The sequence below is a fragment of the Polyodon spathula genome, chromosome 13 (assembly GCF_017654505.1).
Source record: "Polyodon spathula isolate WHYD16114869_AA chromosome 13, ASM1765450v1, whole genome shotgun sequence".
In the NCBI taxonomy this organism is placed as follows: domain Eukaryota; kingdom Metazoa; phylum Chordata; class Actinopteri; order Acipenseriformes; family Polyodontidae; genus Polyodon; species Polyodon spathula.
In genome coordinates this window covers 30,984,105-31,001,940 of record NC_054546.1, presented here as the reverse complement: position 1 = coordinate 31,001,940, position 17,836 = coordinate 30,984,105, and the positions used below count along the sequence as shown (strand labels likewise).

General features: G+C 37.7%; 2 protein-coding genes across 2 annotated transcripts in view; both read left to right on the top strand.

Annotated features, from left to right (window-relative positions):
• Positions 1 to 4,057: 4,057 nt before the first annotated feature.
• On the top strand, positions 4,058 to 6,105 carry LOC121326220 (interleukin-17C-like). The gene is made up of 3 exons (XM_041269447.1): positions 4,058 to 4,281; positions 4,486 to 4,772; positions 5,040 to 6,105. Exons 1-3 carry the CDS (start codon positions 4,195 to 4,197, stop codon positions 5,278 to 5,280), a joined length of 615 nt encoding a protein of 204 aa, XP_041125381.1. The 5' UTR covers positions 4,058 to 4,194; the 3' UTR covers positions 5,281 to 6,105.
• Positions 6,106 to 6,372: 267 nt separating this feature from the next.
• tango6 (transport and golgi organization 6 homolog (Drosophila)) overlaps positions 6,373 to 17,836 on the top strand; it is a 54,004-nt gene continuing 42,540 nt past the window's right edge. Inside the window, exons 1-10 of the mRNA XM_041268773.1 lie at positions 6,373 to 6,483; positions 9,664 to 10,319; positions 11,829 to 11,945; positions 13,464 to 13,614; positions 14,002 to 14,138; positions 15,374 to 15,536; positions 15,955 to 16,028; positions 16,704 to 16,816; positions 17,337 to 17,513; positions 17,643 to 17,769. Coding sequence (XP_041124707.1) covers positions 6,423 to 6,483; positions 9,664 to 10,319; positions 11,829 to 11,945; positions 13,464 to 13,614; positions 14,002 to 14,138; positions 15,374 to 15,536; positions 15,955 to 16,028; positions 16,704 to 16,816; positions 17,337 to 17,513; positions 17,643 to 17,769 — 1,776 coding nt within the window. The 5' untranslated portion in view covers positions 6,373 to 6,422. The remainder of the gene's footprint in view (positions 6,484 to 9,663; positions 10,320 to 11,828; positions 11,946 to 13,463; positions 13,615 to 14,001; positions 14,139 to 15,373; positions 15,537 to 15,954; positions 16,029 to 16,703; positions 16,817 to 17,336; positions 17,514 to 17,642; positions 17,770 to 17,836) is intronic.

The following is a 17,836-nucleotide window of genomic DNA, read 5'->3' as shown; positions in this document are numbered from 1 at the left end:
GTATAAAAGTGTGTGAGTGTAAAATGACTCTACCATGCATATCCTGCACACCTAAAATGTATTGAGGAAGGAACAATAGTTTCAAACATGCAGGTTGTGTAGAGTAAGAAAACAACAAGGTTGCCTACAGTACTCTAGGCTGAAAGTACTGAGCTCTCATTTGATTTTACTTTGTTTCCTGGAAAGAAATCAGCAAGCCCAACCTTTTTGCCTAACATCTATTACTAGAGAGTTCTGGGGGGGGGAGGCAATGTAGATTGTTTTTATTATACATTTCTATTAATAATTTAGGAAGTTGTAATTAGCTTAAGGGAGCATTTACTGTAATTAGATGAAAAACGTAAGTGGATTGAAAAGTGTATTGGTTTCTGTGTCTCAGACCAGCTATACAGTAGAACCCTGCACATGCAGGCCTCTCTGTTTTTCATAACATGTAATTACACACTTAAGTAAAAAAATAATGTGTAATTTACTTTTTTTTTCTTTCATTCACTTGTCAATGAAAAGCAATAACTCAGTAATGTTAAGTAATACAACTGGCTTGACATCAACTATTACAAAACAATTGCTTGATTTGCTTACTACCGTATTTCAAGGATATTCTGACAGGTAGAGACACACATTAGAGTTGCCTACACCTAATAACACCCCTAATATTGTATATCTTGCCAAGGACATGCTTTAGTCAAGTTATTAGTGCACGTTGCAAGATAACAAAAAAACACTAGTGATGAAACTTGCCAGAGGCCTTGAGAATATCAGTATCTGTATGAAGGCAACATCCTGCCACTTTAAAGTGTAAACTCTGTTTAGTTTACTACAAATAAACATTTAGAAACTTCATAAACTATAAGCATCGAGCAGCTTAATTTATCTGTGGTTTGTTTTGGCTAACACAACGGCATTCCAGTCAAATATTGAGCTGCCACAAAGATGGGCAGTGTGCTGCAATTGGTTTTTGGATTAAATGTGTTTTTAATGTGTTACTCGGGGTGTGGGAAACTAGCTCTTAGTGTAATATGTACTACTTTGAAGTCAATGTGAAGTACTGTTTAATCCTCTATACTGTTATGTCTGTTACACTTCTTAGGTCTTCATGGTTGGTTGATGACTGGGAAGAAACATTGAAGGGCTGAAGATCATTTCACTTATATAGTCATGCAGGTGGAAAATATTATGGCAGTACCTCAAACTTCACTTTGAACCCTGTATTTACAATTCATGCTGCATTTATTATAATAATAATTAGAATAATGCATATTTTGTTTGAAACCAGTATTTACATTCAGTACTGACATGCTACAGTTGCATCACCCAGGTGTTTCACATACAGTGTTGAGGTGTATGACTAATACCACACCTTGATCCAAGAATGCTTTGATTAGTCATCTTTTTAAACCTGGATGTGTTTTGTTTTTTTTATTACGAAATGCAAATGTTTTTTTCTGCATTCGCAATTACATGGGCTTTCAAATGAGGATCATTAAAAAAAAATTACGTCACAGGTAAGTACAGATGTTGTTTACAGAACATAATAATTGAACTTGTATTGTGTGAGGGCTGCTAAGCAGTTAACGAATGCAATGTGTGTGTGTGTGCGGCCCCCCTTGCCTATACGACCAGTGCCCTTCATTTACCCTCTGCGATGGTGATATAGTGGAGGTGGTCATGCATCACTCTTTCAATGTGTCCATATGTCTGGATAACCACACAATAAATTGTAATGAAACATGGTATTCACATTATTTAGCATAAGTTACTGGGCACATCAGATTTTGGGGATTTATGGTGGGGTCTCTGTTCATCTGTAAGTCACCCTTCCATTTTTACATGTATCTTAAGAACTCAATAAGTTATTCCGCATTTGCTTACCATACGACAATGCGGTCTGAAATACCACTTTTCCAGTTTTCTTCCCTGTTTACTGGCATTTGTTCTACATTATGTACTTACTCTTAATATAACTTATCGCTCTAACATTGAATTTACAGTTGTAGCCAGGGTTGTGATATATTACATTATCTGGTGAGCAATTTTTTGGGCTGTGATTATTGATTGTTAATTTAATACAGAATTTATTATTTATAATAAATTCTGTTCTATTATACTTTATTTTTAAACTTAATTGCATTTTAAAGTTTATTATGAATCACTCATGAGAAATCAACCACTCACTGCTAGGGATTTATCCAAATTCATTCCATTTAATCTTATTTTGTGTGCAGCTGTCCTCTTGCAGAGAACGAACTAAACTATTCTAAAGGTAACAGATGATCAATCTGGCTTCAGTTTTCAAGTGCATTCAAACGCCACAAAACTTCAAAATACTGAATACTTGGTGGGAACAGAATATAAGCAATATTTACAATATCGGACTTCAAATGATATTGTACATTTGAATAGTAGATCAATAATTCCCATTCAGCAATTGCACCTTTGGTCGACATTTGTGCGTAATATGACCTTAAAAAGACTATCCAACTAGACCTGCAGCATTTAAGCCAAAAGTTGCAGGAAGGGGTTAAACAGTAATTAGCAGTTAGCATCATTGGTTTCAGGAAATACTGTAATACAGCAGCAGCCACAGGTATAACATCACTTTAATCTGGCATCTTTTTTACTTTCTAAGATTACTAAATCATCCACTACTTCCAAAACACTCAATCATAGATGATGCTCTAACAAAAAAAAAAAAAGGTAGATTTGAACAACCTGTACTCCGCTGGCATGAGCCACAACTGGATTTTATTAGAGCTTTTGACAGCATCCCGCTGGCTTGCATTAACCACCTATTTTATGTGTAATCCTGGGATAACCACTGATAAGAGGTGGTGATTACCCAATACTGTAGAATGTTCTAATAAAATCAATCCCCGTTTGTCAAGTAAATGTTTCTGCTCCTGCCTTTAATTCGAGGATTTTGCAGCAATGGGGAATCCTGGAGTGCTTCAAACCTATGAGGGTTAATTCCAGGTTAATTACAAATACAATTATACGATGTAGAGTGCATTGAAATGCTCTAATGAAATGTCCTGATCATGGTGAGGTATAGATTGCTCAAATGAAATGCCTTGCTCTTCTTTGCAATGCTAACCCATGCTTTACCATGCTTTTTTACAATTGGCTATGCTTTTACTGTGGTATACTTTTATAAGGGAAGGTATAGTTGCTATAATTGTGCATGGGGATATTATTCCAACTTTGTAACCTTCTCATCTAATCAACAGCAACTTCATCTACAAATCTGTTCAATTACATAATGGATAAAATAATTGAAAAAATAAATTAATTAATTAAAAAAATCCTAAAGTTGGGTGTCCTTTAAGATAAAAATATTATATGGTACAAAACATATTATATATAATAATATATATTATATATATATATCTATATATTCTATATATAGAGATATTTATATTATATATTATATATGAGAGAGAATGAAAATACTTTTCTCAGGTACGTCTGAAAGTTTACAAAACACAGCATTCTCCATTAATGTTTAATGAGAGAACCTACAACTTTTCAGAACCACTTGGTGTTTATTGTTTGTGTTAAAAAAAAAAAAAAAAAAAAAAAAAAAAAAAAAAAAAAAAAAAAAAATTACACTGTGTAACAAAAAAAAAAAAAAATAATAAAAAAATTGTTCCTGGGTAGTAAGTGTTATATCCTAATTGCTTATGCCTCAAAAGTATAGAACATGGCTATTATTCCCCACAAACTTTGCTTTTGTGACCAGGACAGTGATATAAATACGATGTAAATACAGTATAATTGTAAATCTCGAAAACTACTCACTTCTAAATCTTTTATAGTCATTTTTGTATTACTTTAGTATAAATACATGTTAATTTGGATTCATATGTTGTTTTTTTCTGACTTTATGTGAACAAAAAGACACACATTTTCCCATTGGAAATAGTGATATTTTGAAATATCACTGTCCTGGTCACAAAAGCAAAGTTTGTGGGGAATAATAGCCATTTTCTATACTTTTGAGGCATAAGCAATTAGGAAATAACACTTACTACCCAGGAACAAAAATTGTGTTACATAGTGTTATTAGTTGATTTATTTAAATGGAATATTTAGAGGCGGATACTTAAATGTAAAAAAGGAACTTCCAGGATTTTCCCATCTTCAACACGCAAGTCTACAGGGAAATGGTGTCGCCTATAAAACGAGTGAACAGAGATGAACACACCTAGCACACCCAACACCGCTGTACAAGTGACATCATATAGTCCACTGAGTACCACCCGACTTCCTGCAATGAATACGGTAGGAGTCTCGGCAGTGTATTTTGTTTTGTTTTTCATTGGGTCCTGATAAGGTGTTTAAAGAAACATTACTTAAGGCTTGTAAAATTAATACCGGGTAATATGTAATGTACTTACATTGTATGTGTTTTAGTTGAGGCAGTGTTATAAGATATTTGTTTTCATGTTTCTTTGTTTTTTAACCCCTCTTTTCCTTCATTTTCAGATTCTGGTTTTACTCATCGTGCTGTTTGCATGTTTGACCGAAGGGAATATTACCAAGGGAGGTCATTGTTACGGCGACAATGACTTGCAAAAGTGCAAACACTTTGTTGGAAAACATGCATGGAATAATTACCCATCATTTTACATGGTGAAGGAGCTAGAACAACTCGAGAGCAGAGGGAACAGGCAAAGACGGCACATCAGACACAGCTGCCCCAATCTTGTTGCCAGTATTGAGCAGGTGACAGAGGATCACAGCAGTCGCTCTATCTCCCCCTGGCGTTACACGTAAGGAAATGCTCAACAAATTTATGTCTGATAAAGTTTGATATTGTGCAGGTAGTCCTGCAAATATGAGTTTTGCCAAATATAAATTTTTCAGATGCTATATAATCTGAATTTATGTAATGCGTGGACTTTTTTCTGTAATGCCTCTGCAGTACCCAAAGTGTCCATATTAATTATCTAGTAGTGCCTAGATTTTTATTTTTATTTATTTTATTGTTTTTTTATTTTTATTTTAGGTAATAGTTTTCTATTTTGAAATCTTTGCAGGATTGATGTGGACGAAAACAGGTTACCGATGAAACTCGCCTTTGCTGAGTGCTTGTGCTCGGGGTGCATTGACGTCAGGACTGGGAGAGAGACCGACACCGTCAACTCTGTTACAGTGAACCAGACCATGATGGTACTTCGTCGGAAGCAGTGCGCAGACCAGAAGACATACGCTTTCCACGTGGAATATATCAAGGTCCCGGTGGCATGCACCTGTGTGATTCCAAAAAGCCATTACTAAATGCCTCTTGTAGAGGTATTTGGCATTAAAATCAGTCGTAGTGGCATGTATCACGTAACTGAAAAGTTGTGTTTGTTATAAAACGCGCTTTGTTTTAATGGGTCACATTAACCCAAAACAATACTATATTATTAATCAAACATGTTTTTACATGACAATGTACTGTTATTACACGCAGTGTATTTTGAATTTGATATTTAAATCAGTGATTATATTTATTTCGATTTAATTAAAATTATGTATAATTATGTAGTTTGAAATGCAATATTTTAAAATGCCTAATGTAGTTAGAAGTTTTATAAACTACTATTGGAAGCAGCTTGTGTGAGGCGTTTTTGTTTTGTTATTAATATTCAAGTGTATTATTTATTTGAGTGATATTTATTTCAATATTGATGCTGTTTCATTTATTTGAAATGTTTTATGTTATTTGTTAAAAGCACAAAATAGGCTCCACAGCCTTGTGAAAGTAGTTAGACATTATTAAATTCTCTAGTATGGTCCTTCAGAGAAGGTCTGTTTATTTTAATGAAGTGAAGTGCAGTCAGAAGGCTGAACTTTGAATGTGTAAAGCAGTTTACCACTGATGATATTTTAGTATAAAATTGAACATCAAAGTGGGACACTGTAGGTTTAAATTATTTATTTAATTATTTAAAACAAATCGTTATTTATTGCAAAACATTTGTTTGTATGTACTGAATATTTATTGTATTAAAGAAGAGATGAACAGCGCTCTTGTGGTTCATATCACAGAACCGCTCTGAAATTATTTCCTTGTAATTCTGAACGTTTGACTTGTGTTGTATTCTGCCTATTTAAATAAACTTTTTTTTTTCCTATGAATTACTGTCTTATTTTTTAAGCATGTTTTTAGCAAGCAAATTAGTCTGGTTTAAATTTAGAATACACGATCCTCTATACATTTATATATGCAGTTATTTATGACACTGGTTTAGATACCGTGTGCTTGATATGACATTATTATGTTTTGAAGTTCATCCAACGTTTTGCCTCACATAACATGGACTTGTAATAGCGACGTTGAGGTCATGTAATGCTCCATGACGTCTGTCGAGTGCGACACCAAACCGGAAGGCTCATGAAACACAAGAAGTTCACGATTTTGCGTTCTTAAAAACATGACATCAGTGACGGCTGTTATTACTGAGGCTCTCAACATCCTTATCAAACCTGTATTAGGTTAGTAGAATTTAAAATGCGTGATACGTGTTTGTTTTGTTGTAGTAACACTTTCAAGATGTGCGGTGCACAGCATGTTATACTGTGCGCATACACGCAGATGATTAGATACTGCTAGTTGATGATGTACTATAAAATAAACAACGGACATCACATTTACACAGTGCTTGAACGTTGTTTTAGAAATAAGCTATCAATAGTCAAGAAATATGTTACAATGTGCACGATCTAACTATCATGACTAATACTCGTTTTGTGTGTGCGTGGCGGGCTAGTGACACGACAAGCGGTTATTTTAAACTGTTACCATTAAGTATGCAGTAATTAGATATTTGGTTACCAATACATAACATCGGCGTTCTTTGAGGTGATGCAGATATTAAACTGGTCATTTGTTAATAGTATACATAAGTTAATCATAATTGAATTGTTTGCAGTAGCGTGTGCACCGTAACAGTGGATTTCCCCTCAATTATATTTTATTTATTTATTTATTTTACAATACATAACGAGAAATGTTTTTTTTAAAAAGTCTCTTGGTATTCTGTGTTTACAAAAAGAAGAATTAATATTTGAACACAGGAAAAGCTCCATACAGCAATTGCAACACATTACCAGTAAGAGAAAAACAGTCATGTACGTTTTTGTAGAAAAAGTTAACATTCTCACAAGACCTTAATTAAAATATTCACTTTGCATCCGCTTCGACTAGTACGGTGCCCATTAGGACATCTTCATACATCAGACAAAAAGGGAGTCATTATGTGCTCCCTCCTCAAAAACAATGCGCTTACTCTCTATGAGAAGGATGTAGTTTCTGTTTCTCTTGCAGAGAAATTACAAGCAAGTTACAGTGAGAAAAATAATTGATATATTGTATTTTTTACAGAAATTAAAACAATATTCCAAGGAAATTTTTGGTACAGAAAAAACATCTATGTCACACTCTTGGATTTAACTGCCACACCAGCATTGTCCCGCCCTTTAACAACCAATACACACTCCTGATTCGCTGGCACAGTATTACCCTGACCTTCCAACTCCCACCTAATAGTCCCTCGGTAACTGACTGTCACCGTTAAATGTACTGTAGTCAAAGTAGGTTAGCCACACGCTGCTACATACAGGTAGGCTACCGTATTACAGAAAATAAACAACCGTGATACTTCTAAAATGTCATAAGTCATGTAATTAAATATTGCAGCGTTTGAAAACCGTGGTCACACTCATGTAAAGGCCACCCTCTTTTGAGCGCCGCAAGCATTTTGATCAATTTAAAATTGATATATATATATATATATATATATATATATATATATATATATATATATATATATATATATATATATATATACAGTGCCTTGCAAAAGTATTCAGACCCTCTCACAGTTTTCACATTTTGTTGCTTTAAAGCTTGCAGTCATCTTTGAAGTAGGAATTAATGTGTTATATACACAACCTACTCCACACATTCAAAGCAAAAACAAAAGAAAGAAGTAAATAGATAATTAATATGAAATAAAAATGGAAAAGTCATGATTGCATAAGTATTTAAGCAAGTCAGGGATAAAGTCATTGAAAAGCACAGATCAGCAGAAGGGTACAAAAAATATCAGAGTCTCTGAATATCCCTGTGAGCACAGTCTACTCAGTCATCAAGATATGGAAGGTGCATTTTACAACCCAAACATTGCCTAGATCAGGCCGTCTCTCCAAACTGAGCAGCCGAGCAAGGAGGAAACTGGTGAGGGATGCCACTGTGAGGCCAGCGACAACTTTGAAAGAGCTACAGAGTTCAATGGCTAAGATGGGAGAAAATACTTATGAGTCAACAATATACAGAACACTTCAAAAAAGTAGCCTGTATGGCAGGGTGGCAAGAAGGAAGCCATTACTAAAAATAAGCCATCTCAAAGCTTGCATGGAGTTTGCAACAAAGCACCTGAATGATCCTGCAAAAATGTGGCAACAGGTGTTGTCATATGAGGCCAAATGGGAACTTTTTGGTCTAAATGCCAAGCATTACATTTGGCGTAGACCCAACACAGCACATCTCCCAGTCAACACCATCTCCACCAAGCATGGTGGTGACAGAATCATGCTATGGGGATGCTTCTCCTCAGCAGGGACTGGAGCTTGTTAGGATTGAAGGAAAAATGGATGGAGCAAAGTATAGGCAAATACTAGAGGAAAACCTGTTTCAGTCTGCTAAAGATTTAAAACTGGGATGAAAATTCACCTTTCAGCAGGACAATGATCCAAAGCACAAGGCCAAAGCTACACTGGAGTGGCTTAAGAATAACAACGTGAGTGTTCTTGAGTGGCCCAGTCAAAGTCCTGACTTGAATCCTATTGAGAATCGGTGGAAAGAGTTGAAAACTGCTGTCCATAAGCGATCCCCAAGCAACTTGAGAGAGCTTGAGCATATCTGCCAAGAAGAATGGACACAAATTGCACCAAGCAGGTGTGCAAAGTTGACTTGCCCAAAAAGACTTGCAGTTGTAATTCCTGCCAAAGGTGCTTCCACCAAATATTGATTTGACAGGTCTGAATACTTATGCAGTCAACATATTTCAGTTTTTTATCTTTAGTTTTTGCTGACATTTACTGTAACTTAGCTTACCCTTAGAAGTCTTCAGCTTGAGCATTCGAGTTTTGAATAAAATATTAAGTTTAAAAAAATGTGTATGCATCATTTTGTAATTTCACAAAATGGGACACCATAGGATGGGTCTGAATACTTTTGCAAGGCGCTGTATATATGCTGTCTTCAGACCAGCAGAAATGATGTGGGAGGGAGCACATAATTACTCCTGTTTGCCTGATGTACTAAGATGTCCTAATATGGAAACCGTAGTCTGGGATGAAGTCAATATGCCCTGCCCCGACACCGTCATTTCCCTTCCTGTGCAGCAGTTATTATGGCCTCAAACTTACCCAATATCCCTAGCACAGGAAAACAGCCGTCCAGATTTTTCTTTTTGCCTTAACCAGTGAGATGGTCTTAAAGTGTTTGTTGAAACAGACATAAACAATAAATAGTCTTTTTTAAGAATAAACTGTTTTAACATGCTGGGTTTCCTGAAATGTACAGCAGTGTTTCTTTGCACTTTTGAGAAACGTTGAGCAATGGAAGGTCAGAAAAAATGCTTTTTTTGTGTGTGTGTTTTTTTTTTCCAGAATCTTCTTCGAGCTCTGCTCCATCAACAGCACACGATGCTCTGCTGCAAACACTGCAACGCAACCTGTCTGTCATGCAGGAAAAGTTCCAGACGGACCCTGTGTACAGAGAAGTGAGCAGCCTGAGACAGCAGGTTAAGGCTGGGGCAGAGTGGTCTGAGGAAACCAAAGACATTGCTTGGAATTTCGTAACAGAAAGCCTTGTGCTCCTGACCTGTCTGAAAAAGTGCATGGCAGATCTCTTGGGTTTGTTCAGCCCAGCTGAACCCAACCTGAAGACTCCAGAGGCAGCTCCTGCCCTCCCCCCTGATGTTCTAAGCATTGCCCAGCAGAAGGTGGTTCAGTCCGCCCTGCAGTTTGTGGTCACCCTTGGGATCTGCCCCTATCTCCTGCCTGGGGTAGGAATCCCTCTGAAGCGCAGATCAGAATTCGGGGCCATGCTTGAGAACGCAGCCATGCTGGGTGGTGCGCCCCCTTGTGGAATACGCAGGTTGTTCATCAGCTGCATGGTGCTTTTAGGAGTCGCGGAGCACGCCTCCTTGGGCAGCATGGTTCTGACTCGCCATCTGGGGGACATCCTGGCAGGGCTGTGCCAGCTGGGGCACTGCCCAAATCGATCAAAGACAGGACAGCCCACCAACTCTGATAATACAAAGGTAATGAATGCAGGTTTGGAAAAGTGTTTTGAATTCCATCACACGTCCTGCTTTCTTCAGACCCTGATTTCTCCTGGTAAACTGGATTGGATTTATGTCGTTTGTAAATCCCAGTTTGCCTAACAGTAGCAGGGATGAAAGTAAAACAACACCATAGCATAGCAGTTTTATCCATTCCTGGTTTTACTGTAAGACACACCTGAGTTTGCTACCTATACACTGTGGCTAAACAAGATTGTATTAAAACATGGAATGGATGAAAGTGCTATGCAATAAGAGTTGCAATTCCATCCCTGCAGCAGCTTTAAACAGCTCTCATCTATGAAGCAAATGTTTGTACTCCCCGTGACTGCTGAATGAGCGGGTTGATTTGTAAAATTCCAGTTTTTGTAAAGGAAACATGTGAATTTTAAAGAGCAAGTAGATTAAAATTTAATATACTGTCCCTTTGACTTTTTTGGGTTTGTAGTTATTCTGATTGTTATTGCAATGTACCCTCGGCCAGATCAGCAAAGAGGCTGTGCCATCTGATGATCTCAAATGTCCTTTGTTTTACTGGCAATACACTACAATGCTCTATGATTAGATGGTGCAGACACTGGCTAAGTCAGCCCACATTACATGTCTGTAGTAGGCAACTGAAGTTGAAGCGCAGGTTCTGAACAGTCCTAAACACGCAATATTGGTGGTGACGGGCAGTGGATAGTAAACAGGAACCAATTTGTTTTGAAGAGTTCTAAAGGAACGCTTGACCGGGACAGTGGCACTGGTTATAGTCAGGCTCCATGTGAGCTTCCCCTCCCAGCTCTGCAAGTGAGCAAGTACACCTCAATTTTGACCTGAACACCCCCTCCTTGCCATTCAGTCCTGGGCCTGTCTCAAGCAGAGATTGTGTGTGGTGGTTTAAAAGTGTGTGCTGTATGCTAGCAGTAGAATTGGGTTCACCACACACAATTTTTTGCTGGATTCAAAACCAGGCATCAGAGGTTAAAAGCTTGGGAATTGACTCCATTTTGCCTTTTAGTGTAGTAATTTGATGGTTTTGTTACTTCCTGATATTATACCTGTAGCACAGTACTCTGAAATTGTATGAACCATTGTTCTTGAGCCTCAGAACTGCCTAGAAATGACCTGTAATCACTCATGATTTAAACTTTACAGCAGGATTTTAATCTGGATAGTCCTGTCCAGCCCCGTGCAGGTGTTTTTCCGATAAATTTACCATTGTTTTGCTAAACTGGACAGTTGTAGTTCTCAGATGGCCAGCAGAGGGTGCCATTGTATCTTTCATACATTACATGAAACTGCATGTCAAACATTCTCTGAAACAGTTTCTCAGATACTGTATTGGATCTATAAAAAAAATGTTAAAGAAGTTATAGACAGTAGTTTGTTAAAATTGCAGGTAGATTATTAAGAAAATAATTAGCTGTTAAAATGTTAATATAAAAATTGTACTCTCTAGATGGCGCTGTTTCTCTCTGGTATGCTAAGCAATTCTTATTGCAGATTCTCAGTGTGGAGGAACGTGCCGGCTGTAAGAAGGCATTACAGAGCTTGCTGGATAAAGTCTACCAGCCAATCATAATCCGAGAACTGCTTATACTGCAGGGAGGACCAAAACAGGTAACTTTTTATGAACCTCAATTAGATTAACATCTCAATAACTTACAGTAGGTGCCCTTGGAAGCTAAGAACCATGAAACTCAGCAGTGAACATGATTAGGGTTCTTTGTTTTCTGTGTTGCTTTTGAAGAGCACACACAGTTCCATAGTAAAGCACTAACATTTTGGGATACTTGTTAGTGAGCTGACTTGGGATCCTCATTGAAAAATTGTGAAACATGTTAATAGTCCGGTTTTGCCACTTGATAAATCCAGGGAAACAATATGAAACCTGTGAACTGGAGGGAAAACATATATGTCAACTTCAAGTGTAATTATTCTTTGTCTTTCATAAGGAATCTAAAAAAGTTCTGAACTTCAGTTTTACAAATACTGTTTTATTTTCTTCTGTGTACCCTGATAGTAATTGTGCAATTTTCCAGTAAGTACCAAGGGGGCTTTCTAAGTGTCTTTCTGATGTGCTGTAAGTATGACAAGACAGGTGATAGACGTGATCGACGCCAGGCTTGTCTGCTTAGATGTCTCCAACCCTGTTTCACTCAAGTCACGCTGTGTATCAGCTCGTTAAAAACAACAAATATTAATGCATGAAGCACCAAAGGCTCTGCCATTCACACAATTAACAGGATATAATGATGTTTCAGTTGGGAACCTGCGTTGGCTCAAAATAAATACGTTGCTCTAAAACAGGGGTCGCCAATCTTTTTGTACAAGAGAGCCAAACTGAATAGAAATTTAGAGCAAGTGGTTTGCAAAGAACCGGTCTTTGCCTCAAACCAAACCCTATACATGGTAAAACAAACTAATAGAAACACCAATAAGAGCAGAGGGTAGGTGGACCTAAAGGAACAGTGTGTATAGTAGTATGTGATGACTGAGTCGAGCAGCGGTACATGTGTGTGGATGCTACCAGTACGGTGTTAACGGTACATGTGTGTGGATGACTAAGAGAGCCATATTTGGTCATTCAAAGAGCCAGGTATGCTGCATTATGGTTTATTTGTATGCAATTTTGAAAAATAAATAAAGATTAGAGATTATGTATTAAGCTGGATGCCATAATTAACATTGTATGATCAGGGTTGTGGTCAGTTGTGCCAATGATCAATTATAATTTCAGGTTAGCAGCTATAGAGTTCAATGAATATGATTCACATATCCTGTCTTAACCAATTGCCCAGCAAGCATTTGTGACAAATTCAGAGTAGTTCTGCTCAATATTTAGTAATTATTTATTTTCTCGAGATCTGCCTTTACCTGCGACATTGAGCTTGTCTGAGACTCGTAAGTGCCTGGACTGAGCAGACTTCCTAATTCCATTCAAAAACACATGACCATGTGACTTTTTAACTCTACCGGCACTGCTTGCATTTACATAGATAGAGGCTAGTTACATATTGTTACCTGATTTTGAATGGAATGAATGAAGTCTGTTCAGTCCAGGCACTTAAGACACAACTGAGTATAAGCTACCTACAGCACTGCCCTGATCCCTGTGACGCCATCTTCTTCCCCCAGGTGAAGGCGTCTGCAGGGAGCGGCTCCCGACAGCCTCTAGCCCAGGCCCCCCCCTGGCTGAGGCGCCTCTGTGGACAGCTGCTCTCAGAGAGGCTGATGCAGCCAAATGGAGTTCAGGCTGTAGTCAGGGGGGTTTTGGAAGGAGCTGGAGGTAAAACGGTTGCATACATAATTAAGTATCACACTGATCTTAATTGATGTATTCTCGCTGTTTAGAATCACTTTGCATATCATTTTATGTTTGGTGACTCAGTTTAAAACTTCATGACAATTGGGTATCCCTGGAATCTAATTTTCTCATAAACCTATGTTAAATAATGTTAATACCAATTTTCTTGACAATTGGATAGGTGGTGCTCCAGATATATGGAAAAATGTAACATAACGGACGTACGTACGATCGCCTCAACTATGTCCCCTCTCAGGGGGTCTTCCCATTTTTTTGATGGGAGGTGATCTATTTAGGGATACCGTGGTATTTAGTAGTTCTGAGTGGAGTTAATGAGCAGTACATCTTTCTTGTTTTTCTAATCTGAAGCTGGGGCAGCAGGAGGTCAAGATGCTGAAGCTGCTGCTGCTGATTGGAGGAAATGTGACTCTATTGCACGGATACTGGCCTCGTGTCCCCAGCAGTCCATTTCACTGGTTGATTATTACAGGAGGGTGTGTCCTCAGGTAAAAACGACATTGCATTAAACACGTGTCTCTGTTGCTGCTGAGGTTGTTGCAACACAAACTCACATAGTCTGGTCATGTGACTTACAGTTAGTACATGAATTATTTATTTATTTTGTAAGAGAAATGTAACAAAAATATCTGAAAAGAAAGGTGTTTTCCAATGAGGAGGAAAAACAGGCATTATTTTATAGTGATTGTCTTCAGAAGAATCAGATGAAATCAACATGCTCAGTTAAGAGAAGGGAAATAAGAACTCTGCTTTCAATAAAAATAATTTAAAAAAGCTCATTTAGACCTCTGGCAATGGAATATGAAAAAAATAACCCATTCAAATAGTGTTGATTGCCAGTTTTCCGTGTCCACCAATAACCACAGGTTATATTTAATTTCAATCGAGCATGTGGAGGTTTAACTTGAACAATGCATTTGTCATCATCAGGGATCTTAGTTTTCCGCAATAAAAAATTAAATTCTCCTATTAAAAAATAATAATATCTGCGTTATTCCGCAAATAAAATAAAAAGGCTAATATAAGATATCACATAATATAAGATACACAAGCAGTATTGTTGAATAACAGTTAAGATAGGAAGCATTTATTGGTATACTTTTAAATTCTAAGGAAGATACAAGCTCGCCTGTGCCATGAATCAATAATATAAACAAGCTTACCATTTTACTTTAAACATTACAAGTACTTCTGTGTTGTAATAATAAAAAACAAAAAATAATATTCATATTAGTTTTCATATTTATGAGTTTGTCTGGGTGGCTATTGCCAAACTCATTGATCCGATCTTTAGGGGAGATTTTTATTGTTTTCAGTATCTTTAAACAGCTTGTTTAGTAGTAAAACGCACTGCATACGGAAGTAAACTGCAGCTATGTTTCAACGTGAATGTGACAGTACATCTTGTTCAATCTTGACCACCAGAAGCAATTTTGTTCACGTAAATTTAAAGCAAAATTGCCTGTGTTGATGATTATATATGATACGTGTATTGATTTGGTTATCAAACAAACAAAAAAAGCCTTGCATGTTTTTTGCCACGTCCCAAGTATAAAACGAAAAATTCTTCGACAGCATAGACAATTCGTGTTTTTCCACGTTATTCTGCAGCAAGCGGATTCCTAGGATCCCTGATCATCGTGATCCTCTGTCTGCCTCTCTGCACCAGTTGCGTGGCAGTATTATAAAGGCCTCTGTATTTAGATCTGTTCCTAATGTCTAGGTGCTGGATTTGCTGCATATCAGGGACAGGCTGACGGCTCGGCAGTTTCAGCGTGTTGCCACCACCACTGTACTCACCCTGGTGCAGGAGCAGCCAGAGCTCGCTGAGAAGTACCTGCTCACCCCATTACTGAGTCCTCTCACCTGCTGCCTGGGCACAAGAGGTATGGGGCACCTTTCAAACTTCTGCAATAAACACCCCAACTAGAATGCAAAAAAAGTGATCTCTGCTATATGTTTGCATGCTTTACTTCCACATAGTCATTTTAAACGCTACCCCAGTGATTGTAGCTAACATAATGCTTGTATAAATCTTACCTGTTATGCACATCCATTCATTCAAGTCTTTTTTACTGTAAATAATAATATATGAGAGAGAGAGAGAGAGAGAGAGAGAGAGAGAGAGAGAGAGAGAGAGAGAGAGAGAGAGAGAGAGAGAGAGAGAGAGAGAGAATGAGAATGAGAATGAGAACTTTCCCCTCAAAAAACTTAAATATATTGTTAGATCTTTTTGGGGAAAAAGGTGCCATTGGCCAGAAAACCCCAATAGTAATCATCCTTCCCTTTCTGTCTTGATGCCAGATCATAAACTGAGTCCGGGGTCCATTATTGTTGAAGAAAGTGATCTTAGTCGATGTATAGAGGACATTTATAAGGTAAAAGATGAAGAAAAAATAAAACATTTTCTTGCATAAGTTAGATTGCACGAGATTTGTACTTTTAAGTATGCTGTACTGCTTGTAGTTGTATTCCCATTGTTAATTAATTTGACAGCTGTTGAAAGAAGGTTGTATATAGTTTTGTAGCTTGTCCTGGACCCTAACAGAACTTCTAGATCTCATTATAACCTCCTTATGCTGCATGGAGTAGCAGGAACATGCCCACTCGCAGGTGGACGTGGCATACTACGGCATCTTTTGAATAAACCGAAACCAAGGAACTGCACATTAGTGTACAATATAAAATGATTGCAGGACACTGTAGCTTTAAATTCAATGACTTGTCATGGGAAGAAGACTTATGCTCTTCCCATTCCCTTTTTTAACCAGCAGGTCAAAGTAAGAGAACAGGTTACTGTTGATCGTGCACTTTTCAGAGTCTGGAACAACAGTTTATGAAGATTGCATTAACAGTTCGGAAATGCTTAATTTATCATTGATATTGCTGTTCATGAACACATATCATGGCTTTGGCAAGTTAACAATGTCCTAGAAGGAAACCTTAGTTTCTGCCCTCTGTAGCACTTTTCATGTTACTGATCTCTCTTCTTTTTATTCTTCGCTATGGGAGGGGATGAAAGTCACAGGCACACTTGTTAATTTCCCCCTCAGGTCTGTGTTGTCGGGAATAACCCCAGTCCGGCATTGTTAAACTCCCTTGGAAATGTAATTCAAGTCATCTTTTGCCTCTTCTGTTTTACCAAACAAAATGTCTCACATTTACGGTGAGTGATTTATCTTTTTTTTAGTACATGCACTATTACAGCAATCCCCTTTTTACATTTTCAGAAAGTCTCTTTTCATCCATTAAGCCTCTTTGTTCTTTTTCTGTGCTTTTTAGATAAAGCAAACAGAATAATACCAGTAAATCTAAACTAATATGAAGAACAAATACAACACACAGAGGAATAGAAAACACGTGTTATAGGAGAAGCAGCGAGTCCTTACTGCAAACCAAACTTTAAACTTAATACTTCCACTTTTTAAATCTGTATTAATTCAACTGGTGTTTTCCCAAATGGGGCTTTGTGTTTTTTTTTTTTTTTTGACTAACTTATTAGCATTACAGCATACAAAAAAATCAAAAGTGTTTAATCGTTAAAATAGACAACAATCATTGTCACAGAGAGTGTGTCTCATCTCTAGAGCATATTTCAGAATTCCATTCTGACACCAGTGTTCATTACCGAGACCCAATTTAAAGATTGTAGCACAGTGCTGATATGCCCTCTGATTTCCCATCAGATCTGCCTGTCAGGAAATACTGCTTTGGTTCCTGCAGAAGGCCGACCCTCCGCAGGCAGTTACTGCTCTGAAACACATCTCTGGTCTGAGTGTGCAGACTACCGGGATCTCTCCTGATCATCACTTCTCACCTGGCAGTGAGGGGGGAGCAGTGTTCACTGTGAGAGAACCCACATGGTAAGAAATAATCAGAGGCCTTTATTACATAATAACAAATACAGTCGCCCATGTTAGTGTGTTTCACTTTCACAGTTGTTTGTCGTATTTAAATCAGTCTGGTGTTTTAACCGGCCCTGTCTGTTTCAGCGATGCAGACGATGCCTTGTATGAGAAGATTTCCTCAGAGCAGTGGGCTGTTGAGTGCTTCGTGCACTTGCTTGCCAACCTGCAGGAGACTCGTCTAGCTGGAGATTTCTTCATTCACTTACTCAAGGTATGGGATGGGCAGTTATTAACTGTCAACATTACAGACTCCACTCAAAGCAGCAGACCAGTAAATC